The sequence below is a fragment of the Strix uralensis genome, chromosome 4, assembly GCF_047716275.1.
Source record: "Strix uralensis isolate ZFMK-TIS-50842 chromosome 4, bStrUra1, whole genome shotgun sequence".
Classification (NCBI taxonomy): domain Eukaryota; kingdom Metazoa; phylum Chordata; class Aves; order Strigiformes; family Strigidae; genus Strix; species Strix uralensis.
In genome coordinates this window covers 49786923-49809983 of record NC_133975.1, presented here as the reverse complement: position 1 = coordinate 49809983, position 23061 = coordinate 49786923, and the positions used below count along the sequence as shown (strand labels likewise).

The 23061-nt window shown below is 42.7% G+C and overlaps 1 protein-coding gene across 3 annotated transcripts; it reads right to left on the bottom strand.

The window, feature by feature from the left end:
- Window positions 1–4060: 4060 nt before the first annotated feature.
- On the bottom strand, window positions 4061–22613 carry TMEM154 (transmembrane protein 154). 3 transcript variants are annotated; one of them, XM_074866667.1, is made up of 6 exons: window positions 22318–22613; window positions 13704–14015; window positions 11931–11958; window positions 10652–10737; window positions 9074–9134; window positions 4061–4345 (listed from the first exon to the last, which is right to left on the bottom strand). In XM_074866667.1, the coding sequence occupies exons 1-6, from the start codon at window positions 22517–22519 to the stop codon at window positions 4330–4332; spliced, it is 705 nt and encodes a 234-aa protein (XP_074722768.1). In that variant the 5' UTR covers window positions 22520–22613; the 3' UTR covers window positions 4061–4329. The 3 variants fall into 3 exon arrangements, with proteins under 3 accessions (XP_074722768.1, XP_074722769.1, XP_074722770.1); XM_074866668.1 differs by having other exon boundaries at window positions 22345–22613; XM_074866669.1 differs by having other exon boundaries at window positions 22349–22497.
- Window positions 22614–23061: the final 448 nt, after the last annotated feature.

Sequence of the window (23061 nt, the reverse complement as noted above, 5' to 3'; positions counted from 1 at the left end):
TCTTTAGAATCTCACTCTTGTATACAATTAAGCAATATTATGAGTTTGAAATATTTACATTACAAAATCACTTGAAACATATTTGATAGAACAGTTGCACATACAGCCATTTCATATACAGAAAGTAAACAAAAGTTTTATAGCATTCTTCAGGTTTAGCATTGTAAAACAATTTACTTTTATCTCAGATCAATAGTTATCTATGGAACTGTAACTTACAAATACCTAGAAACTAAAACCAACATACTTTGCTAAGGTTAATGTTAGGGTTATATGCTTTACAAGTGCAGGACTATTAGGGTGCTAATTAACTGCTGGCAATGCCAGTAACCTTAAGTTTATAACTTTATGGAGGAGTTACTTCTCTTTTATTGAAAAATTTCTCTGTTAAGATGCTGATTTTTAGCATATGGAGGAGAGATGTTGGTCCTTAATTACCCTTCTTATCCATGTATTTATCAAACAGATCCTTTGGATCAGCAGCTTTTCTGCCTTCTGTAGGACAAAAAGTGCTCACACTAAGTTAGATCTCAAATTGTCTTGAAGTGTTGGATAACTACTGAAATACTTGAAGAAAATGGAAGAGGTGGTAACAGTTCCTTAGGGATCATCACATTTGCTAAACATTTTAGTATAATACATAGTGCAAGTGACTCTCTGTTTGCATGCTTTTTTGCATATTATGCTGAGGGGTAACAACTTGAGTTATCAGTTGGTGGTAAATGTTGCAAGATGATGGTGGGATGGGTCAGCTCAAGTGTAGTGCATGGCAATATTAAAATAATAAAAAAATCTGCTAGTATCTGCTGTCTGGTTGTCCTCCTCTTTGTTTTGTGGATTAGAGGATGTGACTGTGCATCATTTAGGGAAAATAATATTACAACATTTTGGCTGTACTAATGTAGGAGTAAAATGTTCTAAATCCCCTGTAATTCAATCCATGTACAAGATTAAAATACTGAGATAAACTGTGTAAAAGGAAATGACCAGGAACTGATGACAAGTGTAAAACAAATGAGTGCAAGGGGCACACAAGTAAGGAGGAGACAGAAATACCAAGGGGGGTGAGGGAGGAGAGGACCCAAGGTAGCAACCATGCTAGAGCTGTGCCTGCAAACCCAGGGTCCACAGAAAGACTTGGCTGTAACCTGAGTGAGTGGATGCTGAGCAATGACTGTGGTAAATGCAGAAAGCAATGTAAAAATGAAGATCAAAGGAAGAGACCAGATGGGTGAAATGGGGCAATGCAGAGCTGGGGTGAAGCATCAGATGAATGAGTGATCCCCTTCATAGTTGAAGACTAGCATTTCTTTTTCAGAGGGGAAGAATAACAGTGATGTAAAAATATTTAGGGAAAATAGAAATACTGAAAATCATATTTGTCTAGTACTAAGGGAATCCATTAGAAATAATCTAACTATACTGAAATGCAAGTTACTTGTCACTTATTCTGTGTCACAGGGGGAGGACAGGATTTGATGCCAGGCAAGATTTGATGAAATGCTAACTTTTCCAGTAGTAACTTGTCAACTATGAGATTTGTACTTTTTAAAAGCAGCAGATCCAGGTAATATATATCCAAAATTGGCCAAGGAAGTGCTGAATGCATTATTTGGTATTTTTAAATGCTTAGAAAGCTTCCGAAGAGGAAAGAAATCTCCTGTCATGCCAGATTTTAGACAGGGTAAATGGCATAACCTGGGTAATTATAAAGTTCAAACCTACACATTAGTTCTGGGCAAAATTGATTTTAAAGCTTGATATAGAGATTGATTAATCATGAACTCTGAAATAAGATTTAATGTTTATTAACATGAGTTTACACAATATACATTCACTCCAGTTAAATCTTTTTTTTTTTTTAGGTGAAACTAAATCTCTGAGAAACTTACTTGAAACTGTACAGCATTTTATCTTGCAGAAGGACCATTCAGAATTAACATTAATCTCAAACCAACAGTATGCACAACACAGACTCTTTTCATATGCCATATGGAAATATGTCATATTCCAAATGCCATAGCAGACCAAGTTAGTGCATTGCACTATCATAGATATGTGGCTAGGACAGGGTGAAGGATTATCAGCAGGTCAGAACTGAGCTATGCCATATAATATAACTTTTGGGGGTTGGTTAATTTTCAAAAGTAAAAAAATAAAATAAAGCTAAGTACTCCAATTCTTCATGTCCCAGCTGTGCTTCAGTTCTCTTCAGGGAGAAGGTAGTGGCTGCTGGATGTGGAACGGTGTGGGCTAGAGCAAGGTAGGGTGAGAGTCACTGCTGGACACCAGTGTTGCAAATTGTTGGGTCACCACTGAGTGCACTCCAACCACACAGCTGGTAACGGTCTCAAAATACATCTTTTTATCTTTTACCCTTAAAGAAAACATTCTCTGGTTTGGGCATCTTCAGGTTATTGCTTTCCAAACTGTAGTAAGTCTGAATATAACATCTTTTTTTGTTGGAAGGAAGTTGCTAACAAAGCTGATACTGGAAAATATCCACTGCCATTTTTTTAAATTTTCTAAATGTCAGTCTTTCACTTTTTCCCTTTGTGATTGCATTATTTTAAATCAATATTCTAGAGAAAGAGTTTACTGTCAGGAACTTGTGGAAATTAAAAAAAAAAAAAAAAGTTGTGAAAGATGAACTGAAACCACTTTTTTCAGAGTTAAAAACCATCCACGCAGGGAAAATTAACTTACCATCACTTGTGTATTAAATCCACTATTTGCAATAAATTGTTTTGGAACGATGAGGAATTCTTTTTGAGAAAATTACTAGTCAAGTCATATTCAGCAATGAATGACTATTGTTAGCTGTAAACAGTTTTATCCTTTTATATTTTGGCACATTCTCAGTTACTCACAAAGCTGAACCCTCCTCTGTGTTTGTCAGCTGTTAGGGACACTTAGCTGTCATCCCAGAGGCTTGGGGTGTTTGCTCTCTTTAACCAAGCTATGCATGACAAGGCACTAGTGAAATATTTGCAGGCAAAACAAAACTGATCATATTAAACATGTATTGAGTGGGAAGAAATTATATTTAAATAGAAGATGAGGATAGGTAGGATATGATAGGGTAGAATATAAGATATGGGAGGATGTGAATTTAATACTTTAAATAAGGCGGAGGAAGCTTTGCATGGACAAGAATCCACTTTCATATGTGTGTTACACTGCATCCATAAGAGACATTCCACCTAAAATCAATGGATGTGATTATAGCATCCATAGTCCTACCTTGAGGTATTTCAGGAGTCTTATTTTTTTCAGTGTAATTAAAGGTGACCAGGGACATTTAGAAGTCAAGGTCTTTCAGATATTCCAAGCTCAATATTCAAAAACAGAAGCAGCAGAAATCTTACTGCATCTGAAAACCTTGACCAAGTAGTTATGTATAACACATACTTATCTAAACTGTGTCTGGTGTGAGTACTGAATTGTTCAATTTTTCAACCACTTTTTTTAAATAAGAAATGTTTTCAAGCTGAATATTCCTGAAGTAGATGGTGATCAGAGAACAGCACTGGGCAGGGAGGAGAGTTAAATGGTAAGAGCTAGCCCAGGGTACTAATCTGTGGAGATAACAAACTGAAAGGCAATCTCAAAATAATATTTTTCACTTCTGCAATGCCTTTAATTTGAAAACCAAAAAGCATGCTATAAAGACCCATGTCCTCACTAGGCTGCAGGCACTTCAGTCAAATCCTTTGAGAGGCTTTTCAGCTGCTCTGTGTCTCCTCAGAGCTGGTTTGTCAGTCCTAGTCTGGTACCTCCCCAGCAGAAGTCCTGTGCAAATCAGTGCACCGTTACCAAAAAGCAAATTGAAAAACAAATATTGCATAGGCATTAGCTTCACATACACCAAATCAGAGTAGTCCAGAATTATGGATGCTATTAATATTTCTTAAAAATAACAACCAACCCACAAAAATTAAAGAAACCCACCAAACTTGGAACAGAAGTGGTTCTGCATGATGCACAACTGAAGAACCAGACAGAAACTTAGACTATTTTGAGACCTTTTGGGGGGGGGGGGGGGGGGGGGGGTGTGGAAAGAGGCTTCTCTTCATTTGTGGTGAATGTCATTGCAGAAGGACTATTTATCAGCCCCTAATCTTACTATAGAGCTTTTCCTTTTTTTTCTTTTTTTCTTCCCCTTAGTGATGTTTCCTTTCTGAAGGCTCTATGTAGCAGGACACAACAAAAGCATTTGCTTCTCTGGCCTTTTGAGATTAATTACATTTAAATCCAGTTCATCCAATATCTGGAAGATTGTTTGCTTGTGCGCTGCTTCTCTTTAACCAGTTCTTTGCCGTTCTGACTTCATGATTCACCATCACTGTGTATACATGGGAAAGAAAAAAACACATCAGTGTTCATGCTGTTGGGTTAGTTGTCTCAGCAGGAAATAATATGCAAGAGTTATCAGAAAACAAAAGTGTCAGCCATGCAATGCAGGGAATGACCCCATCTGTGGTACTAGATGCTGGCAGCAAGGACTAGTCTGATTTCTCTGTTGGTTGGTGGCTACCCAGTGCACCCTGTCTCCTGCCCCCAGGCGAGTACTGAAAAATCAAGTTGTCATCTTTCCACAGGTTAGGATAACTTCTTACAGATGGAATTTTTGTATTAAATCTGGCCTCATAATAGGGGAATTTCTTGTCCTGCAGATTTCTGCCTATCTGCTCCTTAGCACTTATTAATAATGTTTGGTTCATGCCAACATTAAAAATGCAACATTTTTTATTGGCTGGTTAGATTTCAGTCAGCATTAATAGCAGGGGTTTAAATCACCTCTGAAGTTAAAAGGGTCACTCATAATCTTACTATTTCATGGTTTTTTAAGTACCTTGCCAAACTGAGTCACAGCCTGGGAAAGGAATATTTCTCTCTGTACTGACTTATTCCCCACAGGTATCCGTAAAAAAGGAGTCACTCTTTTTCAGGCAGAAAGATTAGGAGGGTGCCCAAGGTAAACAAGACCCCCTTGGGAGGTGTGATAAAGCAGAGGGCAATTGCTTCATCGTACTTGGCAGCCTACAAAGACCCATGCTGTGAAGGGGACAGGCTGTGCTTCTGTTTTGCTGGGGGAGTAAAAGTCCCCAGAGATTGGTCTTGCACCCACTTGTGCACCACAGGAACATCAGCCCTTGGCTGCTGCCCCTGCGCCCTCCTGCCTGCTCCTTCCTGCATGTGTGGGATGGGAACCCCAGCCCCAGTGAGGCTGGGAAGATGTCATAGTTCTCTGCTTAGGCACAATCAGGATTTCAGCACTAGGTTTCAAAGGCAAGTTATATTATTTAAAAATATATATATTTAAAAATTAAGTATATCCCCATGTATATTTGTAACTTAGCTTATGCACAAGGCAGATGACCCCCACCTACAAAGGAGCCTGGGCTGTCATATGTTGTCTCTTGTGCACAAATCTGCAGCCTTGATGCTCACGAGTACAAATTTTTGCCATAATGATAGCTTTGTTTCATTTTACTTTGTAGTCTTTTACTTTTCTTGCTCAAAAGAGCTGCTGAAAACATCTATTTATCTGTACATAGTTCTCTTTCTGACATTACTTATTCAGATAAGAGTTTGGTCAGGAAAAGCATCAGGTCTTGGTCTGAGAAGGTTCAACTGCAGAAACAAATGTAAATGAACTTTTTTTTATTTACCAGAAAATCCCACTACTTCAGATACCTTTTCACTTTGGAATGAAGCATGTTTCAAAATTTCATGTAAAATGAAACTTGAAAAGTAGTTTTAAGGAAAACATTTAGAAATATTTTACCACCACAGGGTTCTGTTCTTTAAACTTTTTAAAATGTTATATTAAAAAGTCACATAGTCTGAAAAATAGTTTTGGAACAATTTTCATTCTGAAAATGTCATTAAAATGTTTCAAAATGTTATCTTACCAAAATTAATTCATAGTTCAAAACATTTGGGTCTTGATTAACTTTCCCTAGCATCTTTATGAAACAGGAAAACAACACTCAGACAGCTGTATTCAGTGAGGCCTTGAGATGCTTCCCACATTGAAACATCATCAATAAAATCTAAAAAAGAAATTATCATCATTTGAAAATAAATTTGCCCAAACAAAGCAGTCTTTCAGAATCTGAAGTTGAACCTAATAATCTTGTACTTTGTATTCAATTTATATCCTTTGTCTGAGCAGCTCTGAAGGTTTTAGAGATAAATCTCTTTTTATTTGCATTTGTTTGCCTTCCTACAATTTAGAGGCATAAATTTCTCTACAGTCTGATCTTAATATTTTCTTATGACTCGTATCTTGCTTGAAATAATGTGTGTACCTTCACTCTGACTGAAGCATACTTAGCTGAACAGGATTGCTTTTTTTATATCAAGGCTGAAGCCTCACTATAGTGCTTTGAAGTGGCAATATCTCTATTTTACAGGTGGGAACTTGAGGTAGGGTGTAGTCCAAAAATACCTTTTGCCCATCAGGAGCAAAAACCCCACCTTCTGATGGGATTACTGCAAATCCAGTACAAAAGCGCTTTTGTTGGGTTTGTGTGTGTAGCGGGGAAGGGGGCTACAGTAGTGTCCCCCTGTGAGAAGCTTCTCAAAGCTCCCCTGGCTCCAAGTCAGACCCACCTCTGGCCAAGGCTGAACCCATTAGCAATGGTGTCTGTGCCTCAGTGATAACATATTTAGAAGGGGAACCTGAGAGGAGGAGTGGGAGTTATGAGAAGGACACCTATGTGAACACCGAGGTCAGTGGAAGAAAGGGGGGGAGGTGTGCTGGAGAAGACACTTCCCTGCAGCCAGTGGTGAGAGGGCAGGGCCACCCTCCCTGCCCCCTGCCACCCATGGAAGTCACTGGCAGAGCAGATGCTGACTTGCAGCCCATGCCGGAGCAGCTGACTGCACCTGAAGGCTGGGACTCTGAGGGAAGAAGCCCCTGCTGTTGTATTTCGGTGCTGGGAGGATTGCAACACGTGGCAGGGATCCATGCCAGAGCAGCTCAGGAAGAATGCATTCCATGGGAAGGACTGATGTTAAGAGAAAGTTCATGGAGAACTGTCTCCTATGAGGGAGACACCACACCAGAGCAGGAGAAGAGTGTGAGGAGTCCTCCCCCTGAATAGGAAGAAGTGGCAGGACTGACCGCACACCCCCATTCCCTGCCCCCTGCACTGCTGGGGGGGAGAAGGTAGAGAAATCAGGATCAAAGCTAAGCCTGGGAAGAAGGGAGGGTGGGGGGAAGGTGTTCTTAAGATGTGGTAATGCTTCTCTCTGTCCTACTCTTCTAGTTAGGTGTTGCTGTTGGTGGTGTTTGAATTACATTGATGTTTGTTTTCTTCCCCTTAGGAGTCTGTCTTTTGCCTGTGACCATAATGAGTGAGTCATCCCTCCCTATCCTTATCTCAATTCCAGAGCCTTTTTCTTTATTTCCTCCTTCCCATTCCTGAGGGGAAAGGGGTGAGTGGCTGCGTGGTGCCCAGTTGTCCTTTGGGCTCAAACCATGACAGCACTTTAGTAAGGACAGTATTTAAAATGTCAGCTCAAGCTGGGTAGGTCATGATGATTTCTTTCTGAAAATGAACTGTTAAAGTAAACTTAATGTTCAGGGTGTCATTGTGCCTAAAAAGCCTTTTATAGTATGATTAACTTCTGCTGGTGTTAGCATATGGCTCAAGCGTACTTTGTCCTATACTCTCTACTATAGTCAGTGGTATGCTCAGCAAATCTGTTTTTAGAGAACCACTGTGCAGCTGCCTCTCCTTAACAATTTTTCCTGCCTGAGTTATCATTTAGAGGCTGGGTAGGGAAGACCCAGATGGCTAGGAAATCTAGCACCTTTTTCAGCTGCTCAGGGTAAAATTATTGTGCTTGCTTGCATCTGTAACCTAGGATCTAAGTAATTCTTTTAAAAAAACCCAAACCAAAACCCCACAGCACAGCAATGATTTCTCTTGCAATAGGCATAAGCAGAGACCTTTTAAATACAAATAGTTGCACTGGAGCAGCCCCATCCAAAAGCTATCCTGAAACTGCAGCTTTGGAGCAACTGAGTTGCAAACTCTCTAGCAGTGGTGATATAACACCACCACTATTTCCCTCCTGAGCAAGGAAACTCAGAAAAGAGGGGGGGACCAGGATATTATGATGGTCTAGCTCCATCGGAGAGACATGTTGCGTTGAGTCACCTGGTGCCGTGGGAAGGGGAAGACCTAGGTCCCCCTGCTGCCACCCCTCCCTGCTCCTGGCCTTGCTTGCTTGTGTCTGCTTCCACTGCACCAGGGATTTTCTTGGCACACAGGGTGGTTTAATTGTTTATTATCATAACCCGGCACAGAGGAGCTGCTTTGCACACTCCTCAAAATGCAGCTGACACACAAGTGTGCAGGCAAGGGCAATGTAGAGCCCCTTGCTTCCAGCTGGAACCAGAATTTTTAATTAGGGAAACTGGGAGTTTGAGAAGGGTTTAGGGGTTCTGGTCAAAATCCTGAGGAAACCATCCAGGAAGTTTTTAAGTTTATAAGCTGCCAGGATTGTGGTCTTCCATTCTTCTGGGATCTCTGTTTGGACTGTGAGCTAGTGGCAGCTCCAGGGGAGTACTGCACGGTGGACACCAGGAAGATCCTTTGGGTTTTTTTCTTGGAGTCAGGCAAGCCCCTGTCTGGCAGTCCAAACGTCTGGCAGGGGCTCTCAGGAACTGATGGGCACCTGGGGGCGGAGGGGAGATGGGTCTCTGTGCTGGTGAGGAGTGTCCAGGAAGCTATGCTGAATGCTTGTGTCAACACCTTGGGAAACTGATTAAAGTCTGATCAGTGAGTGGAACTCCATCTGTGCCATCTGGTTGTCTGTCTTGCACAGGTTTACAACCACAAGATTATTTAGTGGTGCAATTTACAAGCAGAGACCAGTTTAGAAATAAGAGTGTCAAACCTCTTGTTTAAGTTGAAATCAAAGTCCCTACATAAAAAAGCTTTAAAACTTAAATAGACCAAAGAATCACTCTATAATTACATATTAAAAAATCAGATTATTTTGGAATGACATTGACCATATTTCTTCAAATAATACCATGAATTAAAAGTACCTTGGGTTGGCAATTGATTCTTTTTCTTCTTCTCTTACAGTAGGCAAACATTCACAGTCAGCTGAAAAGAATAAGAAACCAGACTATAGTTACTCTTGACAGTTCTTCAACTTTTTATTATGCAGTCTCTCTAGAATATAAAACTGCAGATGCTCTTTTGCACCCTTTTATCTGTAAACTGTGCATGGTCCCCAATAGCATGAATGTTACATGTCTTAAATCCTCTTTTCTTTTGATAGGTGTTGCCATAATTTCTATTATATATATTTCAGTGTTTATGTACACTTATACAAATGAGCTACTTTTAAGGACTGTTTCCTATAAACTACATGGGGAGGACTATCCGTTAATCTTCCACTGCTTCTAGCTGTACCTATGCTTTATAGTTCAGCTGGGAATTTGGGGCTGGGATTTAGGGAACACTAATAAAAAAACCCCATATGTAAACTATTGTCTCCCTTCTGTCCACAGAATTTTAAAAAATATTTTTTACAGTACTATTTCCCCATGTACTATACTCAATGTCTCTATTTTACTACTGCTGCTTAGCATATGTTTTCTGCTAGAGCTTATGGACCGCGAAGGTCAAAACCCCATCATGTGGAGCACTGTGCTAACGCAAAGAAATGCTCCAAAGAGTTTTATGTACTGAAAAACAAAGCCTCCTAAGAGGTCAGGCAAATGAGCCATTTGGATATAAAGCAAGGGACCAGGAATGAAAAAAATATCAGGGTTTCAGCATTTCCTAGCCAGTGAAAAGCTGTTAGCAGTTCAAAATCAGGCCTCGGTTAATTCACACATTACTGAAGACTTGCATTTTTTGAAAGTCTTGAAGGAGGATGTAAGGTCCTTAGAGATTTTGAGCGGGAGATTGACTGGGAGGAAAATGAGGGGGAAAAAACCACAAGATAATTAGAAGTAGCTAAGAAGGAGCTGAAGATGCTGCTGTTGGTAGTTAGCACAGATACTAATTGCTCCATGGACTGATAGACTTGCCAGAGAAGATGTAGATGGAGAGTGGTGCTGGCAGCTAAGAGCAGCTTGTGTTTCATGTCATAGAGATGGCAAGCAAGGGAAAGGATGCAAAGAGAAAAAGGATGTATTCATAGGATCCTGACAGCAATTTTAAGTAAACGGTGGTCTGAACTATAAGTAAATGCATGTTTCTTCTATGGTAGCACAATGTGGAACACAGAACTGTAGAAAATCTGAAGACTGAAAGGACTGGATTTTTCAGAGAAACTAGTATTTAGCATTAAAAATGTGTATTTAAAAATATAAATACTGTTCACAGCTATACATGTGTTTAATAGAAGTGTCTACTGGAAACTCAAAACATTTATGATATTTTATCATATGTTAAAAATAAGCTCCTACACAAGCTAAAATAGTCCTCTGAACAATTCTACCCCTGACATTTGTGCTGCTATTTTAGTAGCAGGGAGTCAAGAGCACAACTAAAAATGTTGTAGGAAAAGCAGTGACACACATACAAAACGCCTTACATTGATTTTCTAAGCATGGGATCTACGTCAGCTAGAAAGAGAGGGATGATGGAGTAGAAGAGTTACCGTGTACCATTTTTGTTCATGCTGTTCATCCATTTATCAAGCTCTTCCATTTCTATCTCCATAACAGAGGGTGTATCTTCTTCAAAAATAGGACTTGAGAGGAGGGAGGGAAAAAAAGGCATTACACAAAATGCTTGATTTAAACAACTTACAACGTAGCAATTTTGTGAGTCTTTCATAATTCCAGACACATGTATAAAGTCTGGAAAGCGATCCTAGCCTAGTAATCTGAGAAGATGTCAGCCCAATGGGTGTGAATGAAAGGGCTGCAAATGGCTGCAAAGAAGCAGTGGCGAGATGCTGGTCCCGGGCAGAGGTAGAGCTGGCTGGGACATCACATGCAGAGGGACTCGGGCAGTGTGGTCTGGGGTATGCCAGAGCACAGGTCCACTGCAGCTATTCGAGAACTGTCCCAACTGTAAGTAGAAAACTGAAAAATAAAGTTGTTTCTCTCTGCCCTGTTGAAACACATGGCAGAAGTCCTGTTGCTCCAGTGATAAAAGCAGAGGGCTTAAAGTTTTGTCCTAGCTGTGACTGACATTGGCAGTGACTTCAAAAGGAAAGGTCATGAGTAGAGTAACTCTGCATTTATGTAAATGCCTCTGTTTAGTTGCCCTTTGCTGATTATTCCTGGAGTCACATGGTAGAAAAAATAGTTTTAGCAAGAAACCCTTTTTTTCCCAGTGAAGCCAATTCCAACTTCCAGCATGGATTAGCAAGATGGCACTCAATAAAAGGTAATGATAAAAATTATCACTCTTATCAGAGCCATACAGCTTTTGGCTTGTTTTCCCAGCAGCTAAGGTATTGCTTCCACAGCAGCTGGGTGAGCCTTTCTGCCTCACCTCAAGGTGAGAAGACAAACTTGAAAAACAGGGGAGCAAGACACAGAGTTTATTGTGAATAGTAAAAGTTGGTGATGAGCCAGGCAACTGATCCCCTTTGCTCATGGGGCACCTGGTATGTCTGGTGGCATCTTATGGCTAGTGGAGCTGGGGGTGCCTAGAACAGGCATAGGGGTCGCTGTGGGCGGTGGGTGCCTGTAAGGCAGCGCTCGCCTATGCCACCCTAACTCCTGTTCTTCTGCTCTAGTCCTGCACCTACAGCTAGATACTGAAGTCACACTTTAGCCACCTCTAGAGATGGTTAACTGGAGCAATTGATGGCAAAAGGTAATGGTGTTTAGTGTACAGCTAAATTAAAACAGGTAGTGGCAGAGATAAAAATCATAATATCCCATTAGAGTAAAAGAATAAAAAAAAAAAATCAATGTTCACAAACTTTACCTTTTCACATTTTCGCTTCCCAGCTCATCTGGAAAAGAAAAAAAGTTGGTGTTGATAGTTCTGCTCTTCATATATACAGGGTTCATTCAGACTGCAAGCAAGCCTTGAACAAGGTCATGTAAAACTGGCTGCATTTTCAAAAGGCATAATACTTAACTTGTGGATGAAAGACAAAACATCTCATCCTGTTTGTAATTTTCAGAGGAACCCATTATTTTTAATCTTGAACACACTAAAAGCAGCTCATTATTAGCTCAGCTGTGCTGGGAGAAAACTGGCTGTTAGCGCCGCAGTGGGCAGGACATGGCAGATGCACGCTTCCCTGAGCAGAACAGATGTCATGAGAGAAATGGTATCTTGAAAAGGAACCACTGCTTTACTGGAAGCATCGGGACACACAGGCAATCCAGCTCTGGCTGGAGACTCTGGGAGCTGCTCATGGAGAGAAGGGGAGGATGGACTTGCATGACAGATTAAATCTGTTAGGCAAATAAGGTGAACTAGCCAGATGTCAAAAGGGATCCAAAGCCTGATCCCAAGACAAAGTAAAGATGTGGGGGGAAAAAAAAAGTAGTGTGATAGTCATTATTCAGAACTCCCCCTCCAGGAATCAAGTGACTGAAAAGCCTCAGCCCTCAATCAAGAATGAAGGACTACATATAGGATTCACATTGTATACAGTCTCAAATTAGCTTATTTTTAATTCATTGTTGCCAATGGGTGCTGACACCTCCCGCTTGTTCCAGCATATTCCCTGACTGCGGAGCCACCCCAGGGCAGCAGAGCTATCTGCCTCTGCCTTGAGGATGCCCAAAATTGCAGCTTCAAGCAACAAGCACAGGGCAAGAGATCCCAGGATTGTGCTTGTGCAAGGTACCATGTTTCCCATCCCACTGCAAGAGTGTACCTGCATTTCAGGTCATCCAGAAACAGGCAGACAACTAGGTGCCTAGTTGTGAATTCAGTTTGCTATGAGGGTGACCTGGTGGTAAGGCAGGTGCAGCCTAAAAATGCCCTGAAAAATGGACGTAAAATCTGTTGAAACTATGTCACTGTCTGCAGGCTGAGGAGCTTGCAGCTGCGCTCTTGTTCTGTAGACACACTGGCATGACCATTTCAGGACTTCACTTACCAACTGCGTGGTTTTAATATGACACCTCAGGTTTTTTTTCTGTGGCTTGACACTCCAAGTTACCAATTTCTTTGCTAACAGTTCAAGGTACCTTCCTGAAGCGCTGCTCTCCCTATGGCAGCACCCAGGCAGTCTAACCATGGGATTCCTAGCTCATTTACTGTGATATCTTCATAGTTGCCACCACCCTACAAGATCCCTTAAAAGTGTTCCTCAAAATGGTTTTATTGAAGCTCTGAGCAGCTTTACCTTGTGGGCAGTATAGGCAATAGAAGCATTAAATTAACCTTGTATGAAGTTATTAAGTATAAAGTCAGAATAAGCATTTGCAGCCACATGGTTACACCTATGTGTTGTTCCCAGTATTGCCAGGAGCTGGAGCTCAGTGCCGTGGCTCCTGTGGGTGGTGGGTGTGCAGTGTGAGCAGGAGGTGCCCAGAAGCAGAACTAGCTCCTGCCTAAGGAGAGGTGTGTGCCTGGATACCCTTGCCAGGGGTGGATCTCTTTCCTATCTGTCAAATGTGCAACTACAAGCAGAGAAGTACATCCTAAATGTGGCATCCCAGGCCTCCAAATAATGTTTTGTTAACATCAAGCACACCCTAAAAATATCCTTCTGATGCATGAGAAAGATTAATTTACCTTGCTTAGACTTTTTCCTTTTATGATGTATTACGAAAAATATGATCAGCAAAATCAGCAGGACGAGCAGTGCGATGGGGATAATGTATATCAGGATAGACTGTTCTGCTGCTTCTAGGCTGTCCTGATTGTTCACAGCATTCAATTCAGTACTTGGAGTACTTTTTGTTTCAAAGCTGCTTTCAGTAGCACTTGCAGTGACAAGTACTGGCTCATGGTCATCCACAGTCGAAGAATGCGTAGCAGGAGGAGGCGTTACTGTAACGGTGGATAATATTGGCAATCCGTCTCCCGAACCACCATTTTCAGAGCCTGCCAAATATACAAGGACAACTTAACATTTTATGGATTTTATTGGTATTATCAGTGAGTCAAAGCGTACAGCTCTAATATTTACTTTTCATTTGATGTCTTAAATAAAAAATAGCAGATGCCCCATACACACAGATTTTTGAAGTCTTGGGCATCGGATGTAAAATTAGATTGCAAATTTGTTACAAAATCTTACCAGTCCTGACCCATGTTCTTCAGGTGGCTTTTACTGGGGCATATCAGCATGTGTGGTCTGTCTGCATGAAGCTCTCTTGCACAAACAGACTTTTTTTCCTGCAGGTTGGCATCCGGTGTCGTGCTCACATAAAAGTCTTCTGCTTCTCAGTAAACCACCCCATCCTGCTTTGCTCCTCAGCCTTGGTGTGTATGGCCACAACCTCTTTAATCCCTCCCTTTACCCAGGGAGTTAGTACTCCCTTCAGGGAGACCATTATCCCTGGTTCACAAATTCCTCCAGCTCACTCATCTCCCGGCTTCTGTGCCTTTCTCAGATTCATTAAATTTGTTTCACTGTGAAAAACAGAACTGATGAAAGGAAGTCTGAAGCCTGCAGAAGCTGCTGATTTTCACTTCTGCATGGACTAGAAAAGGTAGTACTAACACCAGGACTTTACTGGATACAGATGCAATTAACTGCTCCTCTGATCATATGGGCTCACTGAAGGAGTGTATGGTAAAGAGTCAGTGCTGGTTATTCTTCACAAATGCTAAGACTGGGGGGTTTTGAACCTTGGTTTGGGTTTCAGTTTCATTTATCATGCATTCTGCAAGAAAAGTGGCTAAAATTTGCTATCTTGGTAATAGCGAAACAAGCTTTTTTAGGAGGCTAATTAAGAGTCTGTGTTGGCTGTCACAGTTTAAAGCTTAAGAGAAGTACAGCAAATTCTGGGCTGATACTGTATTCTATACTAATGCCAAAAATCCTGTTGTGTAGCCAAAGGTGCAGGAATCAGTCCTTAGATAAACTACACCAACATGTTTCCAAATGCAAAGCCTTCAACAATTTTCTTAGCATGAAATTAAATCATGATTTTTTGTGTTACCTGCCCTTTCAGATACCATGGTGCAGCGCTCATTTTATGCAGTAAAGCAGGGTGGGATTTCATGACTTTTGCAATGACATGTTTCTCCCTGTTCTTATAAAATGCTGGGCAGCCATAGTTTCCACTAGAGTTAGCAAGAGCTTAAGGTTTTCAGCACCTCAGTGCTGGCATTTCCAATCTCACAGTACTGGAACCAAAAGTACTTAGCATTTTAAATGCTTTTGTAAACACATTAATCTTCATAATGGCCCTGAGAGATGAGCAGTTATTTCCATTTTACAAATGAAAAATCGGAAGGACAGGGATGCTGTCCTTCCCAGAGATGCCAAGTGAGAGAGGGAAACTGGGATTACAGCACTATCTCTTGCTTAATCCACTCTGCAGCATCTCCTTTGTCAATTTGTCTCAAAGAGGAGATGAGTATCTCATGAGACTGTATTCCAGAAAATCCAATTTCAAATGAATAAAATTATTTGAGTATGACAACAGTGATTTATCTAGATTTTTGTCATGCTTATCACTCAGGCACCTGTTTCATCCTTTCCTAAAAACTATGAAATAATTTTAATACTTAATAAATCTAATAATTGAATATAGTATTTAATACTGCAAAGGTCACCAGACTTTTTCACCACAATATGACAATGAAAATGTTAGCTCTGCAGTGGCAAAGCACTTTGTATTGATAGTCTTTCTGTTGCTTTCTCCTGTATTTAGTCTTTCAGTCAAGAGCAAAACACAATCTCTGCCTCCCTTCCAGGTAATGACCCCTTATGTGTGTGCTCCTCAACCCTGTCCCATGATCTGCTGGCTGTCTTTAATCCTGTCGCAGAGGACGGGAGGGAGAGCTCTTCTCCCTTATTAGCTTGGCCCCTTGACTTTTCTTTCCCAAGGTAGTTTGTAGTCATTGGTGCCTGCAGCCATTCCATTTTGATTGCTGCTGCACAGAGCAGTGAGGTATCGCTAGAGATGACCACAGCATGATGGACCATATTGCTGATGGAGCCAATAGACTACCATAGCCTCACCAGACTGCTTGGTGACCTTGCTTCATTTTCCTCCTCTAGCCATCACCCTTGAAACCTGTCATCTGCTGCATTTGATATATTGACACAGACAAGCCCATTGCTTAAAATAGTACAGATGGGAAAGGGTGTGGGGAAAATACCTTATTTTTCATTTACTCTTAGAGCTAAAATGGATTTTTCAAATGTCTAAAGCATGGTGTGACTTTAAAGAAACGCAAACAGTCACACCTCATTAACTGTAGTGCTAAACCTTCAGCTGCAGCATATGCTGTGCTTGATTTCCAAGAGAGACTTTTCCAGTGTCTCTGGTACTTTTTATCTGCCTGTTTTTGAGTTATGAAGCAGATTTCAGATCATTTGTCTCTGTGTGAAATAGAATTACCTTTTCTAGTCTCTAGGCAAAGAAAATGGCAAATCACAGGGAGTGACCTTGATGCCATGTATTTTTGTTCACTTTGCATAATTTCAGGAACAAAACAATACCTCTTCTGTGAACACCATTTCCTCTTACAGAGATCTTTTCTCTGAGTGAATTAAATACATCTTTCAGCAGAAGGGTAGCCAATTGCACAATGTTCTTGCAAGGATATTGCTCTTATTTCCTGTGTTTCACCTTCTGCCTCAACATATCTCCCTCCAGCTCTTCTGCCCATCACCTGTGAGGACCAGAGCTCTGACCTGAGGGTTGTCCTACCTGTCACACAGGGGCTGCTCTTGCTCTTGGGCCATCCACACAGCACATTTTTAACACGGTAGGAAAATCACAACCTGCACCTGGGTGGACCTGGTAGCTTGCACCAAGGAAGGATTTTTACCTCCAGCCTGGTGGGGAGGGACGGACTCAGGCCTCCCAGTGCAGGCGCAGCGCCCACCGCACCCATCTGCCTAGGCCATGTGAGACCCATGTTGTTGGCCCCAGGGTAGTAATTGTTTTTTGTAGTGTTTCAGTTTAAAGTGCCCAAAATAGTGAGCAGGCTGTGCAGCTGGCCTCAGTAGCTGTTTTGTAGGGTGACTGAAATGGATGTTGCAAGGTTTGGAGCAGGGCAGAAGAGGATCTGGAAGTTGGAGACTGTGTGAGATGGTATTCAGACATTTTCTCCATGCCTGGAGGGAGCCAGGTTTGTGGTGGTCATTCATACCATGAACTGTCTTGTCAGTTGTGCTTGGGTTTCATCTTGCAGAGATCTATGAGCTCTCTCCAAAAGGGAGTCTGACTATAACATAACATAATGTAACATACATTCAGGATGGAAAACCAGGGCCAATACAGTGGAACAAGAAGCAAGTCACATCTGACCATGTAGATATCTCCTTGACTTTGCAAAGCCTGTGCCCTTCCTCTTGCCGAGCTCGGCCTCATGCTGTTGGCTATGGTCTGACATCTGTACTCAGCCCTCTGCACATCTCTGCCAAGGAGCAGGTGCTCACACAACAACAGCATTGGCTCCAGCTTTGTCTGGACTGCCTGGGGCCTGAGTGCTGGCAACTTCTCCCAATGTTGAGGGAAGTGGATGGGAGCATGCCACAGCTGCAGCCCAGCCCATATTGCCATTCTCCATGCTTTCAAGAGCAGAAAGGAGAGGGGCTAGCATGCAGCTGTGTCCCACCCTGATGGGGAGCTGGGCACAACTGGAACTGGAACCTAAGAAGTCCTCAGGTTCCCACCACTGAGGCATTAGAGGATCTAGTCCTTGGGGGACCAAAATGCCTGAGCAAGCACTAGCAGAGGCTCAAAAAAGGTTCCATTACAGTTCTTACGAATTACAAAAAGGCCACATCCCTGTGTGCAGATATCATGGTGTAAGGTATTATTCAGTGTTTTCTACTTTAAAAATATGCTCAGGCTACTGATGGACTTTGTGTGAGTTTTGGAGGTACTCCCAAGCTTGCCTTTCAAGGGAGATGGGGGGACTTGAATGTACTGAGCAGTTTTGCAGACTGGAGGCCAAACAGCTGCATCTCAACCAACCAACATTTATGTTGTTGCAGCATTTCTTCCTCTGAGGTTTGTGCTCTAGCACTCAGAGGTGGCGATAGGAGTTTCTTGATGAAGTAAGTGGGAAAACAGGTTTCTGATTTCAGCTGGATGTGAGGCAAAGGAAAATAGCCAGCAGTCAGCACATTTTGTTCTGCTGTAAATCATCAGTCTCTCTGCTGCCTTCTCATCAGACTTGAGGATTGGGGTCTCTGAAGGGAATTTTTTCAAATTACACTATAGTACCTACTTACAGAAGAAAAAGGGATCAGAGGGAAAGCAAGAGCTAAGTCAGTGGGATAGTTGAACTTATTAGTTTGAAAGGAAATTTTTTGTTCCTCCAAACTTTCCTATAAACTATAAAAATGCAGTGAAAGGAAGGCTCATGAGAAGGTGTCAAAACGAGAAAAGACTATAAAGCTGTATATGTTGGCATGAAGTTACCACATCCTATATCACTCTGCTCCATACACACATTCCTTCTGGTGGTATAGTCATACCACTTCACGTGGTCCATATGATCCTCTCTCCTACAGCTTGACTCAGCCCTGTTCTGTTCCTCTCCCTGCACGTCACATTGCTGTAAGAAGGGCCGTTCCTTGCCATGGCCAGGGCTTGCCCAACTGCCTGTTGTGGCAGGTCCTGCCTGTAAGTCTGGCTAGAAGAGGAATCCTTAAAAGCCTGCAGGCTAGCTGTTGGGTGCATACGCTCTTCTGATGAGGGAGCACAAACATGTCAGGATGGCTAATCTGTAGACAAGATCCTATTAAAACAGGGTGCTTAGAAAGTGTTATCTAGGTATAACCTCAAAGAGGAAACAACTGTTTGAGTTCATTTATAGATGATGGAGACAGCTTTCTCCTCATTGTACTTCCATCCAGCAGAAGTGCTGTGTTAACTGCCAGAGTTGCACATTCAGTCACACGTCTTAGAGGCAATGTGTGAACCTGTAGTCTCATTTCTCACCCCCAGTGCTAAAGGTCTTTCAGACCAATTTATGCATCTACTTAATCTCGTGGCCTTCTAGCTCTGCATCAATGATACCCGTGCAACCTCACTGTGATGCAAAGCTCTTGGTGCTCCTTACTCTCAGGAGGACACTGAAATTAAAGATTCAAAAGCTCCAGAGGCTCTCCAGCTATCATAAAATCCCTTAAGGGAAAACAGACTGGGGTCACTGACTGAAATTTAGTAGGCAATCTTGCTGATGTAAAGGAGAGATTTTCTGAAATGTCCCTGAAGCACTTGAATAAAACACAGTGGAAGGTAGTGTGTGTGGATAAAAGGGAGGAATAGGAGTAAATACGTACAAGGAATTGATGTGTTCAGTATAAAGGGGTTTTCATCTCCTTTCTAGGGACTTGCACTTTAGAAAGAGAGGATGTAGCAAATCCTCATTTCTTACATTGTTGCTTTGCTAGAAAATTGTAACAGGTGACTCTGATGGGTTCAAGCCCATTCTCAAGTTCATTACCCTAGGGGGGAACAGATCAAAAATATCACTCCTTTAGAGACCTCAGTTTTGTAGGGGACTGTACCTAAAGGGCACTTCTCTGCCAAAGAGAGAGTTGCTGCCTGTGCTCATGGTACAAGCTGCTGAGTATCTGGATATTTGATAGCAAAGTTTCTTTGAATGACAGCTCAGAACAATAGTGCAGCCAAAATAAAGCACTACCTGCAACAATCTCAGCCCTTCTGCTTAATGAGCTTACACGCTTCACCACTCTTCTCCCTCACGCATTTTCTTGCTCTCCATGTCAGACCTCTTACGCTGCAATTTCCTGTGCTTCACCAAACACAGAGGGAGATGGTGTACTCTGGGAAATGCCCATAGGGTCAGAGCCTTTTCCTATAAGCTATAATAAGGGCCTTAATACTTGTTCCTAGGGTCAGCACACACCTAGGTAGGTCTTTAGGGTTGCCGAGAGGCTGAGCAGCGAGCACCATCACCCAGAGCAGGGAGGGCCACTGCTGGCCCTCAGCAGGTCACTGGTAGGGTTTTCTGCCTGCACAAAGCAAGGGGATAGGAAAGGGGAAGGGGACTGGTGCAAACCCCAATCTCAGTGTGGAGCCAGGAGAGAGCCAGCACCCAGAGCTGAGACCTCAGGCGTGCTGTTAGAGCTACTGGCTTAGAGTGATTGTAGCACAGCCAGTAGAAAACCATCTGTTAATCATCATCCAAATGGAAAGGTTTTACAAGGCTCCCATCACAGTATGGGAACAGGACTTATAAAGGCTTCAATCTGTCTATGCTGCAAGATTTAATCATACTCTTATTGCCTATTTTGTAAATGGTTTCTAGACAATAGAGGTGAGATCTAGGAGAACCCCAAGAGCTTCTGCGCCCCTTCTCCAGCAGACCACTTGAAAGGTGAGGACTGTGTCTAGGACAGGAGGAAAAAGGGAAAAAGCTCCTTTACAGGTCCTGCCCTGTTGATCTGTGAGCAAGGAGGGGTAAGAGCAAAGATCCCCTGAGGAGGCTGCCCTCAGCAGAGCGGCTCCCGACTCACCAGTGCCTTTGGGGTACATAAGACCCTGCATAAACTCTTCCCTCTGCAGTTCAATTTCCCCTCCAAAGCCCAAGTTCACAAATTCCCCCCTCCCACCCTTGCAGTCAGCGTAAGCCCCAGGTATATTTTAGGGCTGGTTGCACAAGCAAAAGCTGCCTTTGTATGGGGAGCAAGGGTCCCTACTCTTCTGCGGGCAGGTGTTCTCCTCCCCTTGCCCAGCAGCTGGGGACTGGCTCAGGAGAGCCAGGGCTGACAGAAGTCGGGAAGCGCTCTGTCAGGACTGACTCACTCCCACGGAGGAACCGTTTCAAAATCAACCAGAATTTAAAGGTGGACCTACCAGTAGAAAGCCTCTAAAGACAGCGGGGAGTGAGTTGGGGCACCTGGTATGTGACATCTGTCTAGTGCTTTGTGCAGCCTTTAATGCCCATCACAAAGAAGGGTGGGGGGGTTTGGGGACTAAGGTGTCCCTCCACCCTGTGGAGATGGTGATGAAATACTAGTGATCAGTACACTGCAGATGAGCTAAGGAAGCTGGAGCCTGATCACGCTGCGTTGCTTGTGTCAAGCCCTTCTGTTCCCCTGGGACCTCCGTTTTGCTCTGTCCATGGCAGGATTTTTTCCTCTGACCGCTTTGATTCTAAGCTCTGTTCAATGTTTGCAGCATATTTTCCTAATGTAATCTGTTACACAGTAGGGCTGTAGTAACGCAGACAAGACCAAATGATTTTATACCTTGCTTAGCTCACTCTTACAGCTAAGCAAGACTCTTAACCGCAAACAGTTAGGCAGAACGCCGGGAGCCAGCACCCCAGTTTTACACCCTCCTTATAGCACTGGTTTTCAGTGAAAAAATGCCCATACCAAACCACCTATTTCACCAGTGCATTTCAAAATCTTAAGAAGTCCAGTGATAGCTGAGCGTGACTGTCCTCTCTCCCTTCTTTCTGGAGAGCTCTCGCTCGCTATAGCAGCACAGAGGCAGCAAACACTTCTAGTCCATCCTGAGGCACTTTGGCAGTAATTTGTTTGACACCGAAAAGTATATAAGCACTGTCTGGCAAGGTTTTACTAAAAGAGCTGCCTGTCTTGCGCAGTTGCTGGCTGCCAAAATGCCAGTGGAACAAACTACCCCTTGCAAATGGGTGAGAGCCTCTGCCATGATACCCCAAAGCTTCAACATTTTGTCACGAGCAGCTTTTCCTCTCGCAGTTCTTCCCTTCAGAAAGTCAGGACCTAAATCCATGGTGCTGACCACTTTGTTCTGCAGACGAGAATTCAAAATATTTGTCTCTGGAAGCGGCTGTTCTTTTGTTAAACCGGTTTCAGTGCACCGGGACTGCGGAAATCGCATTGAATGGAAGCAGTGCTCTGTCTCTAACTTTACTATTAAATGCTGATAGTATGAGTGTGGGGTTAAAAAAGTGCAACAAATAATTAAAATTAGAAGCAAAATGCCTGGCAGTCCAGCATGGAAACTCGTTTCCTACACACCTTCAATTTAGGTAATGTAGGAATTGTAGGATTCAGTTGCTGCTGTTTGGGGTTAGGTCTAAGGAAAAAAAGTCAAAGCTTTGAAAAAGTCAGGCAGCTGAAAACAGAAAGGGTAAACACAGCTAAAAGAAGCGGAGAGCAAGTCCCCACAGATCTTCTCCCAGCTCTCAGTTTGGAGGGTGTTGCCCTCCAACTCGGTCCCATCGCTGCAGGCACGAAACGCGGTCCCACCTCGGAAGGCGAAAGGTGCTTTCTTACTCACTGTTCCCGGCAGATCCTCTGACCAGCGACAGGGCAGAAAGCAGCACGATGAGGTTTTGCTTTCGCATGTTGCCTTGGCGGCGCTCCCACCCGAGGGGTGCTTCGGCTGGCTCCCTGCTTCACCCGTACATTTACATTTCCTGTTTCCTGCCGGGGTGCATCTGAGCTGCATTTCTTCAGGAGATGGACTCTCTTTGATGGGTTTTAGGAAGTGATGTAATTCCGTCTGGGCCTGTCAAGCAAGCAATGATTGCAAAAGAAAGAAGAAAAAAAAAAAAGAGAAGTTGCTCTTCAAGCACTAACTTGGCTGAAGCACATTTGTGCTGTAGGTGAGTGATCTACTCTCATTTACTTTTTTGATTCCCAACTTTACAACCATCGATCTTCATCTACATGCAGTGTCTTGGGGACAAACATCATACAAATACAAATCAGGCACAAAATTTCATTTATGTGTGTTAGCAGGAAGGTTTTAGCTTGCTTTTCAGGTTGGTTGAGCAAGCAGATTTCAATAGTGCCTCCCTCCGTGCCTTGGTTTTCAAGCCGTAATTCTCCCCCAATGCAGTGGGACGCTGCATGCATTTATGACCCCAAAAGGCAACCCCCAAGCAGTGCTGTCTCCAGCAAATGGGGAAAATGGCTGGTTCACTTGGCAGCCTGTAACTGAGTATTTGAGGCTGGTTTGAGCCAGGGAGGAGGAAAAAGTAGAAAACC